At 34.1% G+C, this 24407-nt stretch overlaps 1 protein-coding gene across 2 annotated transcripts; it reads left to right on the top strand.

Moving 5' to 3' along the window:
* Positions 1–4129: 4129 nt before the first annotated feature.
* On the top strand, positions 4130–15258 carry LOC148627506 (uncharacterized). Of its 2 annotated transcripts, XM_088574124.1 has the most exons (5): positions 4130–4219; positions 8284–8418; positions 8864–8992; positions 12124–12388; positions 12623–15258. In XM_088574124.1, the coding sequence occupies exons 2-5, from the start codon at positions 8301–8303 to the stop codon at positions 12747–12749; spliced, it is 639 nt and encodes a 212-aa protein (XP_088430250.1). In that variant the 5' UTR covers positions 4130–4219; positions 8284–8300; the 3' UTR covers positions 12750–15258. The 2 variants fall into 2 exon arrangements, with proteins under 2 accessions (XP_088430250.1, XP_088430255.1); XM_088574129.1 differs by lacking the exon at positions 8864–8992.
* Positions 15259–24407: the final 9149 nt, after the last annotated feature.

Below are 24407 nucleotides of genomic sequence, written 5' to 3'. Positions count from 1 at the left end.
ACATTAGCATCACCATCTTGTTGCAGATCATCCGAAGAGCTCACAGTAAAAGCAGTCAAAAATGTGAAATTGCATCAATGGATCTTTGGTACGCCACGATGACTGAAAACTTCTGTTTCTATAACAGATACTTCTGCATACTTACCACATTCTGTACATACGCATTTATGTTCAATGTCGGGCTACTTTTGTCAACAATTCCATTTTTGAATTCATCTTTTTTATCATACCGCGATGCTTTCCCTAGGTCGATTTTTAAATTTTTCATCAGTTGAGCAGCTTGTAGATGTGGCCCTAGAACATCTTTATCGGCATTCGAAGCGTTAACAGGTTCATCGGCTTTGGTTTATAGATGATTAATTTTCTTAAAATAAATGTCGAAATTTCGTTGCATTATCAATTTTACTTGTGAATCGTATAAAATAAAAAGAAATTGCGCATTTCTTGTGATCAAAATTGCCGGCTTCGGAATCGATTGATACTGTGTAAATTTATAAATTTAGTTAATCGATGTCTCCACCAAACGCGGCCGTCAATTATGATTGAATGGCAAAAATTTACACATTATAAAAAAGGAATGCAGACACAAATATATTTACATCGTAGTTAAATCTGATACTTTGACGTAGTATATAGGGTCAACAGTACATAAATGATACATTACCTTTGTCAGTAGACATGTAGAGATCCATCGCCCCTCTCCCCCTCTCTCTCGTGTTTTTACTAACTTATATTTGGCCTCGCTAATTTGAATTGCTCCGATAAACTTACGTCAAAGGAGCTGTGCAGGTCCGGGTGTCGAAGAATAGGCCTGCAGCAGCAATAAGCTTGTCGTAAAAGGCGACTAAATAGTGCTCAGAACCCTAGCCGGGGGCTAGGGCGCTCTGCCCACAGAGCAACTGGGTTGTGTGCCCCAGGTGGTGGAATGAGGTACCCCTGGCGTGTTACATGCTGGGGTTGTCAGGCTATAATACGGAAAACCTGACCGCAAACCATAGTGGTGCACCATGTTGGGAAAGATGCCACGTTCCTCGCACGTTAAAAAATCCTACTGTGGTATTCTCCCGGAGTATGAACCTTAAGGCTCCGCCACAGGAGGCTAAACTGCCCGACCCTACCCACCTCTCCCTATTTCTAGTGGCAATCAAAATTTCTGGACCAATTGTCCTTGTGTCCCGAACCATTTTTCATTTCATCATCATTTCATGTTCATTTTATCATCCACTTCATGTTCATCGCCTGAATATAGCTGAAACATTGCTGCTCGGACGTAAACCCCAACAAACAAACAAACAAACCTTGAAGTTGTTCTGAGGATTGTGAGCTGACATGTAGAATCATGCTGATATATAGTCCTCTGCAGGTTAAAGTTAAGGTAAAGTCCAGAGAAGCCATTGAACATTGTGAAATTAGCATAGAAGCCTATGGGAAGTGGAATTAGTGGTTTTTAGCCTAAACTATTATAATAAATATGAAAAATCTTGCCATGTTTATTAATCATGGAGTTTCCAATGCTGGTAAAATATATTGAAATTTATGCAGAAGTATAGGTTCATATTCAAAGGCTTTAAGTTTTCCTTGGTGAAAGTTTTTCTGTTGTTGTATTCAGTTCTTTCATGATAATTCAACATCGTCTTGTCTCCAAATGATACATGTCAAAAAAAAAAACTGGGGCCGGAACGACTTTTCTGTTGTTGTATTCAGTTCTTTCATGATCGTTCAACATCGTCCTGTTTCCAAATGATACATATATATATACAATAAAAAAACTGGGACCGGAACAACTTGGGCCGGAACGACTTGCATCTAGTTCTAGTCCTACGTACATCTGCCTCACTAAATGACCAGACCAATAGCTGTACTAGTGAACGATTTTAATTTACGATTTACATGTGCTCTGTAATTGGCTGGATGTTTTCTCTTCTCTTATATGTATACACTCTGCGTTGTCAAGCCATGCTTTCAGTTCACTTTGAATTGTGAATAGTACGTATCAATCTAAAGAGCATGAATCGCTCACCTGGCTCGATAAGCGACAATGTATTTTTGTAAGAGCGGCCATATTTTTTTTCTTGGATAAAATTTTCTAATGCTCATACATTAGGAACAATTATATCAATTTTCATTCAATTGTGTCCAGTAAATAACATGAAAGAGTATTCAAGGGAACCAAGGTTATAGTGGCAATCAAAAGAATGCAATCCAGGGACAAAGACCAGACATGGAAAACAGACACACACAACAAAGAACATAAAGTAACTAAAATCATACATACAAAGTAACAAAAGTAAATGAGCAACTCGGACTCCACTAAAACCTGGGAGCATGGACCAGGTGCACCGGTAAGGTAAGCGTCCTCTGCTTTTCTAGAAACACCCGCCGAGTTGCTCATAAAAAGTCAAGTCCGGGGTAGACAAACAAGGAAAGGCAAACTATGACCCGTGGAATAAATCAGTTTTCGTGGTGCTGATGGATACATCATAACGATCCACGAGTTCATGATGACGACCATAAAACTTCTGTAGTGATGACTTCAATCTTGTAGCAACATAACCCTGTTCCTGAAGCCTATTTGTTAAACTTCTAGCGCGGTACAAAAAGTCTGCGTAGTTTCCGCAAGCTATGGCATAACGTATGAGTTGTGATATGAACACTCCATACGCAGTTGCTGAAAGGTTGTTGCCACAGATGAAAGGAAAGTTGACAATACTAATGAAAAGTCACCACGTTTGTCGTAAAGATGGCAAATAGTTTTCCTTGACCATCGATCTCTAAGTGTAGGTCAAGATATGAGCCTGGCTTAATTCAAAGGGTCTGCATGTAGAATCCTTTATCTCAAGTACTTTGGGGTAGATGCGATGTATAAAATCCCCGAAACTAGGATTAATTAACGATAATACGTCATTTATATAAAAGAAAGTGAGACTGAAGAATCTAGCTAAACGATGTTCCTTCCTTTGGATTAGATCAGCTATCAAGTCAGCCTCATAAGACTGAAGGAATAGGTCAGCAGGTAGAAGAGCAGTCCTAATTGGAATGACGACTGTTTGTTGAAAAAACGCGTCCTCTATACTAAAGAAATAAGTTGTCTATAAAAAATTCCAGCATTTTGAAAACATCTTCTTCGGTATATATTTGGAAAACGACGTGGAAGAGTAATCAAGGGAACCAAGGTTATAGCGGTAATCAAAAGAATGTAATCCAGGGACAAAGACCAGACATGGAAAACAGACATACACAACTCGGACTCCACTAAAAACTGGGAGCATGGACCAGGTGCACCGGTAGGGTAAGCGTCCTCTTTATTTTTACAAAGTATGAGGAATCTCTACCAAGAACAACATATTTGTATCTAGATGTACCGTCTTTTTTTTGGAGTAAAGGTTTTTTTAAATAAAGGTTTCGTATTCGTATTGTGTAGGCTATTCAAGTTGGGAATATAGGAGAGTTCGCCAATCTCATTAGTGATGTCATATTTACTTATTTGCATATCATCAAAATTGTGTCAATTTGGTGGGAAAATAAACAACTTACTAAAAAATTGACAAATTCATGATCAAAATCCCAATTTTCAAAACTTTATAACTTTGTTCTTTTCTATCCAATTTTGGTTCTATAAAATGTTTATTTTACTGCACATAATTCATATTTTGTTTGTGAATTTTTAACTCTTTTACTTGAAAAATAAATATGAAATGATATTTATATGTAAACCTCTATTTTCGTATAAAATTATTTTTAAAATTTTATGTTCATATAGTCTTATTACTTAATATTTATTTAAACATTTCATTGATAAAAAGATTTTTATTGGCAGTATAGGGAACCAAAAGAATTTTTCAATTATCTTTAAAAATGAAAAACAGTTATGATGATTTAAAGTTGAAGCTCCCATGCAACTCAATGGATTTTTTGTCAACACAAACCAAATCACAGGTAAGTGATGACATCACGAAGAATTCTCCTATAGAAAGCTGGAGGACAGTTGCCACATCTTTTGGGACTTTTTATATGTTGAGGCCATGTCTTCCACAAACGTACATCACGAGTTACCCAAGATTAGGGGTAAAATATACATAAGAAATAAGAAGTATTTTGTTTCGCTGTGTGCAAACCCCATTGATTTACCATTCCGTGCCGTGTGCAAAAACGAAAAGCAAGTCGAGAACGAGAGGAGAGGAGGAAGTTGGAGCTAGGACGGAGGATTAAGGGTGCAGTGGTAAGTTTTTTTTAGATGAAATTAACCAAAACGTATTATCTCAGTAAAATTGCTGTAAAATTGCGCGAACAATGGCGGTGTACGCGAAAATACGCATCATTCTGGCAACAGCAGGTGTAGACCGCATGGCCATTGAGACCCGTTGATTCTAAGCATTTCGTCGAGACAGTTTGAAAGTTCTATTTCGCTTGAAAGATCTTTGATTTTTTAAACTCGTTATGCTAGTTTAATGACGACATCTTGTCGTAAGGGCGGTCATAACTACCAATATTGACAGGACATAGAATTCTGTTTAGTCAGTTCGGAAACCGCCTACTGGGGTTTTATTGTTCATCAACATGAAAAAAACCGAGAGTGCTAAATTTATTTGAGACACGTGCTCGCAAAAAATTTACCATGTTTCACGTGTTAAACTGTCCAAGCGTTATTCTTGTGTTAAGTGGTCCCTTTCAAAACACAACATGGAAGAAATGACATTCTGTAGGAATGTTAGAGAAATGTTCTTGTACTCTATGTAAGGCGATCTTATTGGTTCTAGAAATTGGAGGGTTTCTACCGTCTTCTGCCATGCTTGGTATGTCGATTCTTATTCTTCAGCCCTTTCTTAAATTGTTTTACCTTTATTTTTTATTTAATTCATATATGTCAAAAAGAGCCAAGAAGGAATTATTATATGAGGTTTTCCATTTGCACTATTATTATCTTGCAGTCTACTTCATAATTTTCAATTACATGTAGGTTACTAATTTATCATCACGAAAAAAAAAAAACCAAATAGGCCAAATTTGGAATAGCAGCTAAGGCCGGCTAGACATAGATATAGTAGAGTTCTTCGTGATGTCATCACTTACATGTGATTTGGTTACGATAGGCAAAAAATCATTTGAGTGGCATGGGGCATTAACTTTAAATTATAACTTTTTCATTTTTTAAGATAATTGAAAAAATCTTTTGTTGGTTCGTTACACTGCTTATAAAGCCCTTTAATCCATTGAATTTTTAAATAAATATTCAGTAATCAGTGCTTTCCTTGAGAGCCATTACCCGATACTTTTACCCGGCTATGGTAGCATCTGGTACCGGCAGAATAAATAAAAGCAAAACAAATCATGAGGAAAAATCTAGTAAATAGATATCTAAGATCATTTCGTCTGTAGGCTATGGGTATGTCTCCAAAATCACGATCTTTACTGTTTATTATTGTTTATATTGGTGTCTTCATCGAGATCCGCGTCAGAATCTAATTGGTAAATCGCTTTAACCTACGACGGTTTAACATAGTGTCCATGTATAGAAAACTTGATGACTGAACAATGTCAATCACCGATTATTTTGTGCTGAACAAAAAGCTAAACACAGGTGAAGATTCTATGAAAACGTGTAAAAAAACTGCCATTCGTATTTGGAATTGCCCCATACCTGTCATTTTCCCGGATATTTGTTGTGATTTGTGCAGGAATTTTTAGGCGATACGTGAAACAGACTTACAGAATTCAATTATGATTTAAGGGACGACCATTCGATTCAGTGGGGAGGGTTTGGTAAAAATATTTTGGTAACCCTAAGTTTGAAAAGAACATGTCTGGCCTTTTCTCACAAGAATATAAAAAAAAAATATTGGCTCAGAGATTCAAAACTGCTACAGATTATAAAAGAAAATAAATACATTGTAATGTTTAAAACAAATTCTGTCCGTCAGACTAAAACTGCTAGCCTTGTTCTTTTTCAGAAGCATAGAATTTCTTATCAGACAATCATTTTTAGACAAACATTTCACAATAAGACACATGCAATTGCTCTACATGTCACAGTATTAATTAGGCAATAAACAACAACAAAGTTTAATTTTATTATGAAAATAATCAGCACTAGGAACCACCACATGTTGTGGAATTTCATTTAATGAATAAATGTTCAGTTTTGTTCCGATGCTTTTATTTGTACGTGTTAGTGTTCAAATTTTGTAACAAGTAAATAAAAGCCTAAGAACAAACTAAGACATTTATCAAAATTTCATATACAATGGCATAGTATTAAACAGTCAGCGAAGTTCATCAGCATTAGTCTAGAAATGGATCTGGTGGGAATCATGGGGAGCTTCTGGATTTCAGGGTTTTGAGACTAAATCAGTTATGATTCATCATATATATTGATTTCAAATTCATATATTTTAAACAAAACTGAAGCAAATATTGCAGACTTATTTGTAATCCCATATTTTCTAGTCAAAATTTAAATCTCAAAAAGGCTAACATCCAGGAGCTCCTGAACCCCCTCCAAGACATTGCCCTGGACCCACTGGGGCTGCTAAAGGCCACCAGACCCCTTGCCAAATTTATTTGATACCTCCAGCCTGAAAAAATTCATGGAACCCCTGAGTAATAGACCATATGAGTATAAAATTTTAAAAATAATTTTATATGATAATTGTGGTTTACATATAAATATCATTTCAAATTTATTTTTCAAGTAAAAGAGTTACTAATTGCCATACCAAATATAAATTTCGTCTGAATGAAATATTTAATTGGATGTAAAATAACAAAGTTATTAAGTTTTGAAAATTGGGATTCTAATCATGAAATTGTCAGTTGTTTTATTTGTTTATTTACCAAACAAATTGATATTTAATAATATACAAATTAGTGAATATGACATCACTAATGAGATTGGCAAACTCCTATTGAAGACCAAATGTACATCTGCTTTGTGTCAATTGTCACATCAAATCACTTTTCTTTTCTGTTTTAGTTTTTATACTGTAGAGTGTAGTCCTTCATCATAGCTCCACAGATCTCCCATCAATTAGACCCTTACATGGCTATTTGTTTATCGCAAATGATAGGAAAGAGTCTTTTTTTTTGTCTGGCTGCAATCAAATTTTGGATTTTTTTGGGATGCTTCAGTTAATATGTCTCCACCATTATCAATATTTTCAATAGGGGGTTCATAAGCGTGTCCAGCTGCCAAGTTAGTTTCTACAATTTCAGTTTGATTCTGGTAATTACTATCATTAATATTTTTTTTAGGCTTTGAAAAAGATTATTTCTTCTGTTTTGGGTCTAGCTTAAAAATGCCTTCGGTGGCATTTTCAATTTCAAATGGGGCCGCAAGTCCACGCTTTTCTGATGTTATATTGTCAAAATATTTTTATTCTTTAAAAGTATGTTTATTGTTCTTTCAAACGCGTAAGCAATCGAGAATATGTAATCTAAAAAATCGACTAAGTACTGTTTCATTCCCTGGTCTTCAAATCCCCTCGAAAACGTGGCAATCAAAATATCCACCTGCAGCTAATAAAACATTGTTTAAAGACATGTTTGTGCCTTTATTACTGTTACGAGTAGTGGACAACACTCCACCATTAATGTTCGAAACTCGATGTGTGCACATGACATGACACATTAGACACTCGATGAGCCATTCAAAGAGGAAATGCGACTGGCGCACGGTAATCCCAATCACTGCCCCTCTGAATACAAAAAAAAAACCCTTAATTTACATGCAGATTTAAGCTGCTAGGCTTACAGGCCTTTCATTAAGAGGCGGTACCAGGTACTTTTACCCTTCTAAACTGGTGAAAGGTACATTTACTTCCAGAATTTTAACATTTCATACATTTTTATTAAGCAAAATGATGAAAAGTACCTCCTACAAAACCAAAGGTACCTGCATTGCAAAAAATTAATGAAACCCATTATGACTTTTAAACTGAATGAGAAATACACATATATCATGATCATAACTAGTAAAAGCACTAATGTCAGCACAAATTTTAATTTCTCCACTCTCCACAGTGGATTTCAAAAATTGTAGTGTACTTCTCCTGTCTTTACACCAAGGTATATTTAATGGTTCTAGCTATTTAATAACATTTCTCAGTTATGGACAGGGAAAAAAAATATTGAAAAGTAAAGAATTGGAGCAATTTTATCGTAGATTTTACTTCGGTGGAGTCACAGTGGAGGACATTACTCAACTCAACTGTGAAGAGTGGAGAAATTAAAATTTTGGTTGACAGTAGTTTACATCATATTTGTACATCTTCTGTAATGCCCTTTCAGGTTGGTGTTAGTAAAGGATGAGTGATAAGTGTTACAAATGTAATAAGCCAGGCCATTTTGCCCGGGAGTGTCCAGATGGTGATGGCAGACGTGGTGGTGGAAGACAAGGTGACAGAAGAGGCGGTGGCGGTGGTGGTAGGTATTGCGGCTTAAAATGTCAGATTAGTAACTTTGCATGTCATTAAACCATATAAATCTGACAAAACTTTTAAGTTTACAAGACTTTTTATATTCATACTTTACCCTAAAAGTGATCGCAAGATAACATGTTAGCTTCAGAAAATAAAGGAGTTCATTTTTGCTTCAGCTTTTATGATAGTATATTTTTATGCCAATAGAAATTTATCTTATAAGGTAGACTTAAGATGTGTTAACTATTGGAGGAAATAGATACATTTGAATGTTGTTGAGAGTAAATTTTAAGTTGCACTTCTTTTTAAAATTTAGAAAAATTGTGATGCAGAGCCTTGGTGTTGATACTTAGCCTTGGAATTGCTTTGAAAAAGAATATGGTGAAGGTGTTCTTCAATTATATTTTTCATTTTGGGAATTTTTGGTTAAAACCTTTATTGTTTATTAGGACTGCAATGTTACAAGTGCAAACGTTTTGGGCATTTTGCCCGGGAATGCAAGATGGAAAGTGATCGGTGTTACAAATGCAATAAACTTGGTCACCTTGCCAAAGAATGCACAGAGGAAGTAGAGGAAGGTGGGTGTCTGTGTAGCGTTCTTTGAAAATTTCATTTGTAGATTTCATATTCCATCTTGAATTCACTAACATTACCTCATCAATTCAAATGTACTTATTCATTTGCATCATTCTGTTGTATACACTACTAACAATGTCATGTTGAAATATTTTAACTTGTTTGCTAACATTAAAATGCTGTGTCCCCACAGCTTAATCTACCCATCATTAGTGGTATTGTCCTTCCTTTGTCTTTACCTGTCACATGTATTAAAGAAATTTTTATGAAGACCTTAAAAGCGTGCATTTATCCTGAATTCATACTTCATTGTTGGAACAAAGATATATAAAAAAATCTTCAAAAAACTTTACTAGGTTCTACATACATTATCACAGTAGAGAAAACTGATTTTGTGTCCGGTCTACATTTGTAGAGTTGTTTGAATTAAGTGCGTTGTGGTTTACTTCGGTAGTTAATTAGTGAAGTTGATAGAAAATACGGAGGTCTCTTCATGATGAAAATGTCAATCCTTGGATGGTTATAAATAAAAGCCAATTAAATATACATCTCCTGAGGTCAGCTTAATATCCAATTGTTGAGAATTTTTTAGATGTGTGTTATCTTTTTTTATGTGACCACCAAATAATTGTGGTATAATTTCATGGTGCAGTCGTCATCTGGGGTTATTTCCTTTCCATGCGATAATTTTAGTTGTGGTTGAACAATTGTTCTGAAATTGTGATATGATTTTACTGACCACTTAAGGAAACTTCATGTTTAATTTGGACTTAGTGGCCCCTACCATTTTAGAAAAAGGGGCCAAGAAGTGTTTAAAATAGGTGTTATATTAAAATATTAAAACACATGTAGAATGTTCATTCCCCCCCCCCCCAAATCAATTTTAATTTTAATTCTTTTGGATTATTGTGTTTTTTATTAAATCTGATAAACTTATTATGTGTTTTGGATTGTTTTCAAATTACAGGGGTCGAAGTTGTCAATGCCCCAAAAGTTAACTTTTTATTTTTGGTCCGATTTCAATTTTTTTTTAAATTGGAATCCACGAAAAGCCCTGCCTGCTTTTTATCATCAGGTTACAGATATTTCTTATGGTTATTGAGTTGTTAGGGATCAAAGGGGCCACATCAAAACAATTGTTTTTTACTGGATTCCTGATAAAAATTCTTGCTGGTGTTTTTCAGTCAGATTTCAGATATATCTTTCAATTTTTAAGTTATAAGGGATCAAAGGGGCTACACCAGGAAAAATCAATTTTCTTATATTTGGTCTTGATTTTTAAAGGAATTGTGCAATATAGTGTCCCAACTAATTGTTTTGTCAAAAACTAATAACATGTCCTCACTTGCCCCACCTGTACTGGGTTTGACCACTAAAATTTGTAATCCACACTGAAACTTGTTAAGTGCTTATGTACATATTGAAAATACTTCTGTGCTGACAAATATATGAGGGTGAAGCAAATCTTATGGGTCTTGTTCTCAATGAATGACTTGTAAATGTAGATTGCTTTCCATTATTTGAAAATTTAATTTCAGAAAGAAAATGTAGATCCTGTATTAAAACAAATTTCACTTGTAAAGATCAGTTTTTGATGTGTTCTTTGTTTAAACAGAAGAATTTCTTGGGCTTTTACTGGTAACACTGGTATAATTTAATGATACTATGACTGAAACGATAGTCACCTCATGATACAATATTTATCATTTATTTTTCAACGATACTTTTACATTGTACTTTCGATACGATCACTACAACATATTACTAATACTACTCAGGGATTGATTTTCCCCATTTTTTACCTCTTCCTAAAAAAAAGCAAGTGTTAATTTTTTCTACTTGCTAAAATAAATTGCCAATTCTCATTAAATGATTTGAATTTAATTTGTAATTTGTCGACTCATGCTGGCATAATACATATTGACCTTTCAAGGCCGTTTAATTTTCTCGATTAATGACAATGTTGTTGATATTGTCCAGGTGCCTTGTGGTTCCACTATCTGCATGATCTAAGCTTACTTTTGAGAGTTTCCATTTGTTATTTTTAAAAAGCCGCAATTTGTCGACTCATGCTGGCATAATACATATTGACCTTTCAAGGCCGTTTAATTTTCTTGTAAATTACCCCGGTCAGTAAAATGCTGTAAGGCACGATAAATAACCTTCGCGTCAGGCGTTCTAATGATCCAGACGCTTGAAAGTGAAACTTGGCAATAAGAAAAAAACACTGCTTAAATTTGCTGGCATGATGTAACTTCAACTTGCTAAATTGAAATTCCACTCGCAATTAGTGAGTATTTCCAGTAAAACTTGATCCCTGATACTACTGACCCTTAGTGTGTATGAAATCAGGAACTGTAATTTGGAGGGGCAGCACCATACACCAAAATATTGAAAATACTGTTGTAATATAAGATCTTGTAGTCTTTTCGCCCTTATATAATATACATGATATATAAGTGTTAATAGAGTTCATTGTTCGTAACCAACTTATAATTCTGTTCTCAGACTCACTGCATCATCTAGGATTTTACAACTTGTCAATGATGTAGAAAAACGTGTAAGAATTTTTTGCCTATTCGTGTTTGGAAATACAATGTACTTATTGCTTCTAAAAATATTTCATCGTGCTCTACTGCTTGTTGCTGTATGCCTGTGTCACAATTTCTTCTAGTTGGAGGACACATCTTTAATAATATTATGTAATGATCTTCAAATAGTGTATAAACACAGTGTAATCTGCTGTTCTTATTTTATTATTTTTTCTACATGTCATATTTTTGTTATTTGAATTTTGGTTTTGTGGATATTACAAGCCATTCCAATTAATGAAATCTTTTTTCAGTTCTTTTGTTTTAAAATGCTCCATTTGCCCAGTACCTTTTTTGATCAGCAATTGTAATATGGCAAGATGTATGTAACATCTTGTAGAATGCTGATATATTATTGGGTTTGCACATCTTACAAAAAGAATGTTTCAGTTAGGGGGTGGTGGTGGTGCAAGAAATTCAGACTTGAGTTGGTAGTAATGAACTTATGCAAAAATTCCATGTTCACAATTTTATCAAGTCATGTACATGTATGTTGTGTGTTTAATTTAAAAAAAAAAATTTTTATGTATGACTGTTTACAGGCGCATGCTACAACTGTGGAAAATCTGGACACATGAAGAGAGATTGTCCACAATCAGCTAGAGGAGGAGATGGTGCCAGTTGTTACAGCTGTGGAAAAAGTGGCCACATTGCCAGAGATTGCCCCGACAGTGCAAGTGATGATGATCGTAAATGCTACAGTTGTGGTGAAACTGGTCATATTTCCAGGGATTGTAAGGCCCGTGATAGCAGAGGCCGTGGAGGTGGAGGTGGAGGTGGCAACATGAGGGATGTAGAATGTTACAAGTATGTTGTACTTTAAGTATTGTTAACAAATATTTTTTAATGTCCATAGAAAAGATTGTTCTGCTAGAAACACAGATCAACGTAAAATTGTGCTGCACTAAGCCTTCTTTTAGCACCCACTATCCTCAGTATAAATTCAAAAGGGTCTAAGATGGAAAAATCCAAAATGAAGTTTAAGACAACTCTTGTATTTTGATCCAGCATTGTTCTTACATCTTGACATACTGATTACAGGTGTGGGGAGATGGGACACTTTGCCAGAAACTGTTCAGGTGGAGGTGGTGGTGACAGGAATGCTGATGTCAAGTGCTATAAATGTAGCGAGTATGGTCACTTTGCCCGGGATTGCCCTGATGCATGAGTGGTACCACATCTTAGGAGGTGCCTGCATAAAGTTTCCTCCAGAGGTCCTGAGTTGAGATAACTTAGGAATATTTTGTAAATGTTCTAATGGTAGTGGCAGAGACTATTGTGAAGGGTCTCTTTAACAATCTTCGTAGATTTGATTTTGTTGTTTTCCTCAAGGATTGAGTATTTGCATTGTAACTTCTTCAAATGATGACTATTCAACACAAGGCTAAAAAATTTAAGTGTCTTCAATTAAAAAGATAATTTGTTTCTTTTTTTTTGTATTATTATTGATAAAGTGCAATTTGGGACTTTGGGATAATGAATAGTTGAGACTGCAATGAATTACAAATTTGCCAAGTAAGATGTTTTTATGTGCTTAAATGACCAGACTATAGCTGAAATGTTGTGTAGTTTTCATATTGTAAATATTTTTTGTGTAACTCCAAAGTTGTCAAGGTTGAGAAGGTTTGGAAGGAACGTCATTCCATATTAATCATCTTAAAATAGCTGTCCTCATTGTATAGCTGAATACATGCTTGTATTCTCAATTTTTTTATACTGACTCAGATTTTATGTTAAGTGCAGATTATGGTGTTTTGCATGAAGTTCAAAACTTATGCACTGCATGTACAATTTTTAATCCAAGACAATTGAAATTGTTATTGTTGTTGATTATTTTTTTGACTTTTTTGTTAGACATTTTATAGTAGAGGGTTCGAATTGGAGGAACCTTGAAAGTGAGAAGGATACAGAATTTTTTTAACGTTTTTTTTTTCCTTTCATAGTTAAAGGGTACAAGGCACTTGAAAATGTGAAGTGAGTAAAGGGATTCTTCGTAAAAGATAAGTGCCTTGTAGATACCAGATTTTGGAAAGATGATGGGTTAACGTTAAAGTTCTCTGTATCAGGGAACCTCAGGAAGAACCGTCCATTTTTTATAATGCTTTTGGAGATCAGAAGAGAAGTGGCTTTAGTATTACAGGGTTCTAAACAAGGCAGCTTGTGGTGTCAAGTGAAAAAAAAAGTTATTCAAAAGTCATTATTTGATAAACATATTGTGATATATCAAGGGAAGTTGTGGTTGTATGGAAACTAGTGAAGTAGATGTTTACAAATAATGCAAGGTATTGGTATGTAAATTAAAAAAATACATCAAAAATAGTTGTAAATGCTTTGTCTACTAGCATTTTTAACTTTGGGAGAGTTTTGTTGAGTATTGATGTAACACCAACAAGTTTGATAGTTAATGAGTTCTGCATGAATGGTTAAGTAAGCAGAACTTTAATATTAGGCTTTTAGACATGCACAGTAAAAATCCTGGCTGAAAAATGATATTGTGATCATGCTGTGATCTAATATTTGCTTTTATTTATAGCTGTATGAAGTTTTACTTGACCAATAATTCAGCTAACTTTATATTTTGGTATATAATAATTTTGCTTTTTTACTTTGAAATTGGGATCAGCCTACTGAGAACTATGCATTGTCTTCCGGTTTTATAAGTTGAGGTGGTTATGAGGAGATGTCTCCTTTTTGAGGAGAGAGTTGTTGGCATGCATTCAGCTTGGTCATTCATTTTGATTCATCAATCTCATTATAACCAAAGTCACATTTAATCATCACATCAAGTTGTTATGCATGTCAGCATTGAAAAGGGCATGCAAGAAGAAATTTTTTATATACAAGAATTAATTTAGCATTTATTAAATCAGTCCGTTTAAACAGTATTTTACAGAGCTTCACATTCTTGCATGGTCTTTTCAGAATTAACTCAAAGGCAGCTTAATTAAAATCATGTTGTCATGATGAGGTTTGTGGAGGAGTTTTTTGTACATATATATTGTTAAAAAAAAAAAAAATTCAGTGTCAATCATTTTACAAATTTTACCCGTTGTTGAATTGATAGATTCCCTCATTCATTAATTATAATCAAGAATGACAAATTCAAGAATCTATTATTAAGTAATTGTACAAATGGAAATATTTGTTCATAATGTTATTGATATGAAATGAAGTTCAGTCTTGAGTACATGTATTTTTTGTCATGAAACAGAAATTAAGTGTCAGTAAATATGAATTTAAGTTTATGTCTTGTTGATAACAAATTTCAGTTTAATTTTTAACTAAATATTACAAATTTAAATCTTTTTACTACATTGAATTAAAGTATTCTTAAAGAATTGTATGTTGTTTATCTTAAATCATAATGCAGTAAGAATTTAGTGTTAAGATTTTGAGTGACTTCTGTCCCCTAATCTTGTAAACAAACTTGTTTCCTTTAATAGAACAGGTACTGTATTTTGGTGTGTACAATGTGCACATTTTTACATAAAAACCATTTTTAGAGCATTGGGATGCATATTAATCATCAATACATGAGAATTGGCCTTAAAATGACTGATTTTCGTACAGGACAATAGATTGTGTAACAGAAACAAATATACTGGAAGTAGAATGCTGCTCAAAGAAAAATTATCGAATCAACTTAATACATCTTAAGAATTAAATTTCAAATCATATTTTCTTAAAATTTTGTTTTAATGCCTTTTTCACACGTTTTGGACAGGTTGTACAATGCCCTGTGAGCTATTGGCATTGTCATCACTTGGCATTTGTCTTCATTAAAAATTTTTAAAAGCTGTTCTCTAGAACTACTGAACCAATTTGAACCAAACGGTATGAATGTTCCTTAGGGTTTTCTGCAGATAACTGTTATTGGGATTTTCAATTGGTCTGAAAACTTGGCTGCCATTACTAAACATGGAACATAGGAGTAGGACGGAAGTTTTTCACATGTATCTCTAGAATCGTTAGGTTTAGCCCAATTCTTTCAATTGATGGAAGTGATCCTTACTGCAAGGTTTACAAAAGCGAATTTAATCAAAAGTTATTAGGCTACTCCTTTTTAGAGTTGTTGCCCTTGAAATGCAAAAATACAACCTGCGAGCCGCTTGTTTTTTTATTTAAAAAATGATACAGAATAGATGAAAGCACTGAAAAATGAGAAGTGTTACTCCTTGGTACACTTTCAAAAATGCACTGCTTACAATACATGAATGCATAGCATACACGCCCAAATCTGGAATTTCAAAATATATAACTACAGTTAACACGCATATCCACTTATTGGACCAAAATTCTACTTGCTCTTAGGGAATAACTTTGATGTGTTGATAGACAATCCAAGACATTTCAAAGTTACACTTAACTACTGGCTTATAGATTAATTCTGTCAACTATGTATTTTCTAGAGACTTTAATGCAATTTCATAGCAGTTTTAATGGAGCTAACAAAAGGGTATTTTGAGGGGAACTTGGTTGGTCATTGATGTTGGATTAAAAACTCTTGCTAGCTTGAAAAGTACCGGTAGCAATTCTGAATTTCAAAGGAAGTATCGAAGGCACTTGTTTTCTAGATAAATATATTCCCTTTAAAACGTTTTATACAGTTTCTTTACCATTACACGGGAGAAAGTGGCTAAACTAAAGAAAAACAATGACCTACCTGATGAGAAAATCCAGCAATCCTGGAAGTCCTTTGTAAAAGCAGTTAAAATGAACTTCATATTTAGTTTTTAGCTTTTTGAGTGTGAAATTCCGGTTGATAAAATAATGGATTTTAAAATTTGCGAAACGAACATATCAAATTGACCAACGAATTGCCTTTACCAACTTTAAGTCCGTTTTGTCAAAAATATATTTAATCCGTAAAATTAGTGATCTAATTCAAAATTGCTGGTCAATTTGACAACAGTCTTCATTACAAATGTTTTCTTGTTATTTAACAAATGTTTAGGATTTTTGTCGTTCGATTTCCGGTAGGTTAGACTTCTTTTATGTAAATAAAGACATAAAGTATTTTAAAACACATGTTTATATGGAACGCCTGAACTGTCTGATTAGATACACATTTGTTAACGTGTTGTCAATTTTATATTACTTGCTGTGGTTTCATAATTACATGTGGTCATTATGTATTTACGTTATGTAGGAACATCTTTACATTATTCCGTTTTGTCTTTACGTTTTGCCATTTCGTCTTTACGTTCAGTAATTTTGTCTTTACGTTCTGTCGTTTTATGATTACGTTATGTCCAGATATATTTACGTTATGTGGATTTATCTTTACGTGCAGTGGTTTTCTTATACCGTGAGGTCGTTTCATCTTTACGTTATGTCGATCTCGGAATACTTTATGGGCATTTTCTTTTCTTTACGTGCAGTGATTTCTTCTTTACGTGGTGTCGTTTCTTCTTTACGTGATGTGGACAAAAATTTCATGATGACGTGTGACCCCGGAACTTTTCGATCCGGTGTAATTTTCAAATCAGTCCGTAAAAGGCAAAATAGACGTCAAAACGCCGATCAGAAAAATGCTGAACGAAATACACTTGGGTATTCTATCCAATCACCCTAGAGTATTCTATAGTAAAAAATAGCTTGTTTGTTATTTACGTTCAATATTATCACAATTGATACACCTGGGACTCTGTTGATGACTTGTGGCAATTTTTGTAGTCGGAATATATTTTTTGAATTCCAAAAAACGTGAATTTCGACTACCGCGAAAATTTGCATAAATTCGACTCTTACAAGTTATTGCGTGACTAAATTTAATTTTCTACATTATTAAACACCAAAACTAATTTTCAAGAAAGAATTTTCAAAAAATGTTAGAAATATTACCCCTACCCCTAGAAAACTGGTCCCAGTATCAAACATAATTTTCATTCACAGCATACCGACACTGTGAAACTCATATTTTGGGCATTCACAATTAAGATAATGATTTACTCAACATATCTGATCAATTCAAAACAATACTTTTTTTATATTTTGGGCTACATTTTATACTTCGTTGAGACAAAAATCATTTTTTAGCTCACCTGTCCCAAGACCATGTGAACTATTGCCATCACTTGGCGTCCGTCGCCGTCCATCGTCGTTAATAATTATACAAAACTCTTCTCTGAAACTACTTAACCAATTAGAACCAAACTTGATATGAACGTTTCTTGTGGTATCCTCCATAGAACTGAAATGGGGATTTTTGTTTCGTCGAAAAACATGGCCGCCGTTACTAATAATAATACATAGGGGTCAGACAATAGTTTTTCGCATATATCTCCAAAACCGTTAGGTTTTGCCAAATTTTTTTTATTGCTGAAATGATCCTTATTATTAGGCTTACTAAAGTCTCCAGGGAGAAAAAGTTGTCAGACGTTTCGTTGTTAAAGTTATTGCACTTGAAATATGAAAAATGATTAGCCAATATCTTGAAAACTATGAAAGATAGAATAAAACTTTAAATTGTTGAAATGATCCTTATGACACGCCCTACAAATGTTTATGGGGGATCAAACTTGTTGGATGACTCTTTGTTAATTTTTCTGCCCTTGAAAGGCAAAAAAATATGTTTTTAGCAATTTTCAGCCAATATTTTGAAAACTATAATAGACAGAATGAAACTTTCAATTGATAAAAGGATCCTTCTGATAAGTCCTACCAAAGTGTTCATTGAGTCAAAATTGTTGGACAGATCCTTAGAGTTATTGTCCTTGAAAAAAAAATAACTAGGTGAGCTATTTAGGATCCTTGGAGCATCTTGTTTACGTTTTTTATACTTCTAACTTCTTTTTTTTCTGCAAAACGAAGTAAATTCATATATGTATGTATTAATATGCTGCCAAATGTCTCGGCTCTACAATGATACTAAGAAAGTTGCGGTAACACATGGGTTTTATATCAAAATGAATACAATGGAGCTGTCTCATAGAAATCGCTTAAATTGACATAGTTTTTAATGTCAAAACCCCTAGAGTATTTATTCTTTAGTGAAAAATGGCTTACTAGTATTTGTTATTAATGTTTTGGATATTCACAACTGATACTTCTTGGATTCTGTTGGTGACTTGTGGCAATTTTCGTAGTCAGAATTTATGAAACCAAAACAAAATAATAATAATAATAATAATAAATGCAAAACTGGAAATTTCAATATTCACGTAAAAAGTCGCATAACTTCGACTCTACAAGATATTACTCGACTAAAACGTCTCAAATTTTGAATAATTCGATAGAAATTAAATTTCCTGAATTAATAAACCACCATTAACTGATTTTCAAGAAAGATTTTTTTGAAGTGTTTTAAAATTTAACCCCTTCCCCGAAAAAACTGGTCTCAGTATCCAGCATAATTCTCATTCACAGCATACCGACACTGTGAAACTCATATTTTAGGCATTCATAATTTAAAAGATAATTATTTGCCCAAAATATCTGAACAATTCAGGCGTGTGATTTTTTTTATAGGGTTACAATTACTATAAAATCGTAAAAAGTAGAATTTACAGAATTTCAGAATTTCTTCTATATCACCCGTTATTATCTTTTCCAGAATACCGTAGTTTAAACAAGCTTTTGTGTGATACAGTAGATTTGTATAGTGTCTAAGCTTTCAAATCGGCCAGGTAATTAATATTTGAACTTTTTCAAGTAAAGTTGGTGCAAAAATTACCACCCCTACCTATGAAAAAAAACCTCAACATGAACCAAAATTTTTAACATATAAAAAGCGTACACTGAGCATGTTGCGGGCGATTGCTTTCATTATCAATGCATCCAACCTATTTGCTAATTTCAAGAGCGTAGGCCACAATAATGTGGGTTTTTTTCATAAAAAGGGAAAATTCATGGAGAAATTCAAACGCCTGAATTGATCAGATATGTTGAGTAAAGATGTTCCTACATAATGTAAATACAAAATGATCACATGTAATTATAAAACCACAGCAAGTAATATAAAATTGACAACACGTGTTGTGTATCTCATAAGACAGTTTAGGCGCTCCATATGTTTAGCTAATTATTATTAGCGATGGCTTTCAACATGTCAGATGCTAGAGGTTAGGATGACACCAAGTCAGAAAATAGCTTGCCAGACCTCTAGCATTGCTGGAATAGAGTTACTGCCTTATAATTCTTTGTTTTCTGGCTATTTTAAAATTTTCCAAAAATCTCTTCTGAAACTACTTGATCATTTTGAACTAAACTTGGTACGTATGTTCTGTACGGTAACCTGCAATAACTGAAGAGGGGGTTTTTGTTTTTTTGAACAACATGGCGGCGGTTACTCTAAATAGAACATGAGGGTCTGAAGTTTTCGCATATATCTCTTCATAACCGTTAGATTTAGCAAAATTCAGGAAATGATCCTAAGTGCTTCAAAAGTTGTTATATGACTCCTTGTTAGAGTTACTGTCCTAGAAAGATGAAAAATGAAGTTTTTTATTACAGTTTTCAGCCAATATCTTGAAGACTATGATAGAAACTTCCAACTGCAGAAATTACCCATATGATAATTAAGGCATAAAGTCTGCAGGAGATCAAAGATGTCGGACGACTCATTGTTAGAGTAATCGCGCTGGACATCTTACAATTAGGCTTCTGGAACAGGATTATGTTGCCATGTATACAAGATTGGTCATCACTACAGAAATATTATGGTCGTCATCATGAACCCGTGGATCGTTATGGTGTGTCCATTTGCATCATGAAAACTGATTTGTTCAACGTGTCATAGTTTTCCTTTCCTCTTTCGTCAGCCCTAAACTTGACTTTTTATGAGCAACTCGGCGATTGTTTTTAGTCCGAGTTGCTCAATTACTTTTTTTACTTTGTATGTGTTATTTTAGTTGCTTTATATTCTCTGTTATGTTTGTCTGTTTTCCATGTCTGGCCTTTGTCCCTGGATTCTTTTGATTTCCGCTAGAATCTTGGTTCCCTTGATAACTTTTTATTAACGGGTCTTTCTGAAAATTTCGGCATAGGCCCATCCCATTACGCTGAACAATTTTACCCACCCAGATTTCAGCTAAACCAAACTGTTTTTGAGTTATTTACAAAATTCTTCCATGTTCTATTTTTAGTAACAACAGCCATGTTGTTGTTGTTGCCTTGTGTAGATTTCCCCACTTCCTGGATAACTGCAGGCCTGGAACTTTAGCTATAGGCTCTGCATAAAGTCCATTCCTATAATTTCGTTTCAGTTAAATTACAATATTACTATACTAGAGAATAACTCCAGTCCCTGGTGAGATTCAATTAGCCCCGTGCAGGTCCGGGTGTTAAAAGAATAGGCCTGCAGCAGCGCTAAGCTTGTCGTAAAAGGCGACTAAATAGTGTTCAGAACCCTAGCCGGGGCTAGGGCGCTCTGCCCACAGAGCAACTGGGATGTGTGCCGCAGGTGGTGGAATGGGGTACCCCTGGCGTATTACATACTGGGGTTGTCAGGCTATAATACGGAAAACCTGACCGCTAACCATAGTGGTGCACCGTGTTGGGAAAAATGCCACGTTCCTCGCACGTTAAAGAATCCTACTGTGGTATTCTCCCGGAGTAGGAACCATAGGACTCCACCACAGGAGGCTAAATTGCCCGACCCTTCCCACCTCTCCCCATTTCCAGTGGCAATCAATATTTGTCGACCCTATTGTCCTTGTGTCCCATCCCTTTTTCATTTCATCATCGTTTCATGTTCATTTTATCATCAATTTCATGTTCATCGTCTGAATATAGCTGAAATATTGCTGCTCGGACGTTAAACCCCCAACAAACAAAACAAACATCAATTATCCATCCATGTTATGTACTCTATTGCACTAAGTCAATCAATATATATGTGTATTTGGTTATAGATGGTTAAAATCATTGCACATCAATCAGATTAGTTATCCTATAAGGCGCGGTATGGTTTGTGACTGCTTAAATTACCTCCCACGAATTCATTAACCCTTTCAGTGCCACGGCACATTTTTCATTTTTTTTTTTTTTGTTCAGTGCCACGGCTTGTTTTTTTTACTTTCAAATATCTGTTCAGTGACGTTAACAATGAACTAACGTCACAAAGCGATATTTGGGAAATGGCGTTTTCACCACAGGTGCTTGCTGCATTTCACATATTTAGCCCAAATATACGTGATATATACTAGTCAGGCTAAATATTTGAAAGTGGGAGCAAATATCTGCGTTATCACACAGAACGCACTTATCGATTATACAAGGCACTTGAAAACATAATTGCAAGGTACGGTAGCGAAAAGATATTTTCATTGTTACTGGTTTCCGGTGATCGCATTTAATTGGTTGAAGTCCAAGAAAAAGAGGCATACACACGACTAGAATGATTAAAATTTAACCAACAGACAAGGAAAAAACCTAAGAATGTACACAGAAAAATTTGGCCCCACTTTCTGCTATTATTTCAACCTTTATCTGAGTATCACACATATTATGAAGTTGTCTAGCCTACAAAACAAAACTGTATTAATCAATGAAAATTATTATTATTGCTATGTTTGCATTTAAAGCAATAAGTTTTCAGTGTTATTCTAACTAGAGTCAATTAGTCTTTTAGCTCACAAAATCATTCTTAGAACTGACTGCTGAAGTGGAGGTCAGTTCCAAGCACAATATTGTACCATCTATTAAATATGACGAAATTTGTAGTGTAAGGCAGCTTTTTCGCGAGATAAAGTATTTACTTTCAACAGACACCGAGCAGCAACATTATAGTGCAGATGGTAGCATTCTCCTCAGCAAGGAACTAATTGATTTTACAACCCTAGCAATGGAGAATAGGAATGAATATTTCAACAATTTTCTTGGTGATGATACAAGTGCTCGACTTGAATATATATGCATCACACAGAGTGAGGCTGACAGTAAAATGCTGCTTGAAAATAGGTCAAAAGTGACATAACTAAACTTATAATGGAGTATTGAACAATACAGAAGACCAGGGAAAGCAAAATTGTTGGAGGAGTGTTTCCAAAAATCAGTCAAGTCAAAAACGAAAAAAATGTTATAGAAGTTTTTACTTCACAGTTATAGAGTCAATTACAGCAGATGAATCGTCTGAATACAGCTGAAATATTGCTGCTCGGACGTTAAACCCCAACAAACAAACAAACAGCAGATGCATGTGTAGGTGAACAGTAATAATAAAATATCATTCAGATGAATAATGACTATTTTCATTTGAGTTAAATTACTTTACCCTATATTATTATCATAGTTATATCATTATTAACCCCCCAAACAAATATAGATTTGCATAGAGGAAGATACTTCATCATGCAACACGTTTTAAATTGTAAGATCTTGTAAGCGCATCTCCTACCTAACCGTTCAAAGGATTTCATTGAAACTTTACATGAAGCTTAGACACAATGTGTAGACATATAATGAGCTGTGGTAACAGTCTTTCTTGTTTGATTCAAAAAGGAGCTCAATTGCAATTTATGAGGATCATGCAAAATGTGAGGTCACTGGTGAATTGATTGTCACTTACCTGTTTCAAAAATGTCTTTCTTCTTTTTGAAAATGTTTTTTGTCTTTTCAGTTTTTCTTTAATGTAATCCTCTGAGATAGGGCCTTTGTGATGATTTTTCCTGATCTTTATATATAAATAAAAAACGTTCAAAGCACACATGGATTACATAGTCATGGTCACACATATAAATTAATTTATATAAAATGAAAACATATGGAGTAGGAGTCAGAGAGACAAAACAGGAAATTTTTGCTTCTTTATTGTTTGTTTGGTCTTGTTTATATGTAATAACTTTTAGATAGGAGTTTGTCAAATTGTACACACTTCTAAAAAAAATTGGGTGACTCCAAAGCCTATGACAAGGCATGGAAACTTCTGCAGCTTAACTTTTGTTTATCTTGTATGTAGATTAAGTGAGTGTGGTGTCCTTTGAAACTTGGCATGTATCTTTCATTAGTGTTACTCTAATGCTCATGTGCTGCACAAATGGTTTAATAAGAATTTCACATTGGCTTGACAGATTTTATGTTCATTTTTAAAACAATACATTTCATGTGTCAATGTACCACATATATCCCATAGGCTTGCTGAACAGTTGTTGAGATAAGATTAAGAAGATACATGTAGTTCATATTTTTGTGGGAAAAAGTTTTACAATGTCTTCTTAGGAAATTATATGACTTAATAAATGGTAATTACATGTCCTTCTTGACTTGGAATTTCTACAGATATTTCAGCCTGATCCGCGGTGTCCGAAAAACTGGGCCCTACCTCTACTTCCACTGTACTGATTATCTGTAACCCACAGAAAAAAAAACATTTTATGCTGTTGTGAATGACAATTTTGTATTTTTGTTTGAGTTGGAAAAATGTGTTTGTAGTACTAAAAGTTTTTAATATTAAATCTAATTAGGCTTTAGAAAAACTTTAAAGAGTAAATGTTAAAATTCATAATTTTAAATAATGTTAACCAGTAATAGAAAAAGTCCCAATTCTGAAATTCCAAAATAAAAAAGAACTACAACTATTGTAATGAAACTTGTGAATCTCAATTATTTTGTAATTGTATTAAAAATTAACAATAAATGTAAATTTAGAAAAAAAAATTATATACAATAAAATTACTTCGACATAAAGGCACAATTGTCTTGATGAAAAGGCACACAACATTATCAGAGAAACAAGGTACAAGGAGTCATTTAGCACTGAAAACAGAATTTCCTGTTCATCAGTGTTCGTACATACTTCACTCATGTCTAGTTCAGGAAACAAGCTATATGACTGGTCAGCTGAATCAGTTTCAGGTGACGAGGTCTCAACAATAAATGAACTGTG

The sequence above is a fragment of the Perna viridis genome, chromosome 1 (genome assembly GCF_037379345.1).
Source record: "Perna viridis isolate PV_CMFRI_1.1 ecotype Kerala chromosome 1, ASM3737934v1, whole genome shotgun sequence".
In the NCBI taxonomy this organism is placed as follows: Eukaryota; Metazoa; Mollusca; class Bivalvia; order Mytilida; family Mytilidae; genus Perna; species Perna viridis.
The sequence above is the reverse complement of the archived record's forward strand: the minus strand, read 5'-3'. Positions and strand labels throughout refer to the sequence as shown.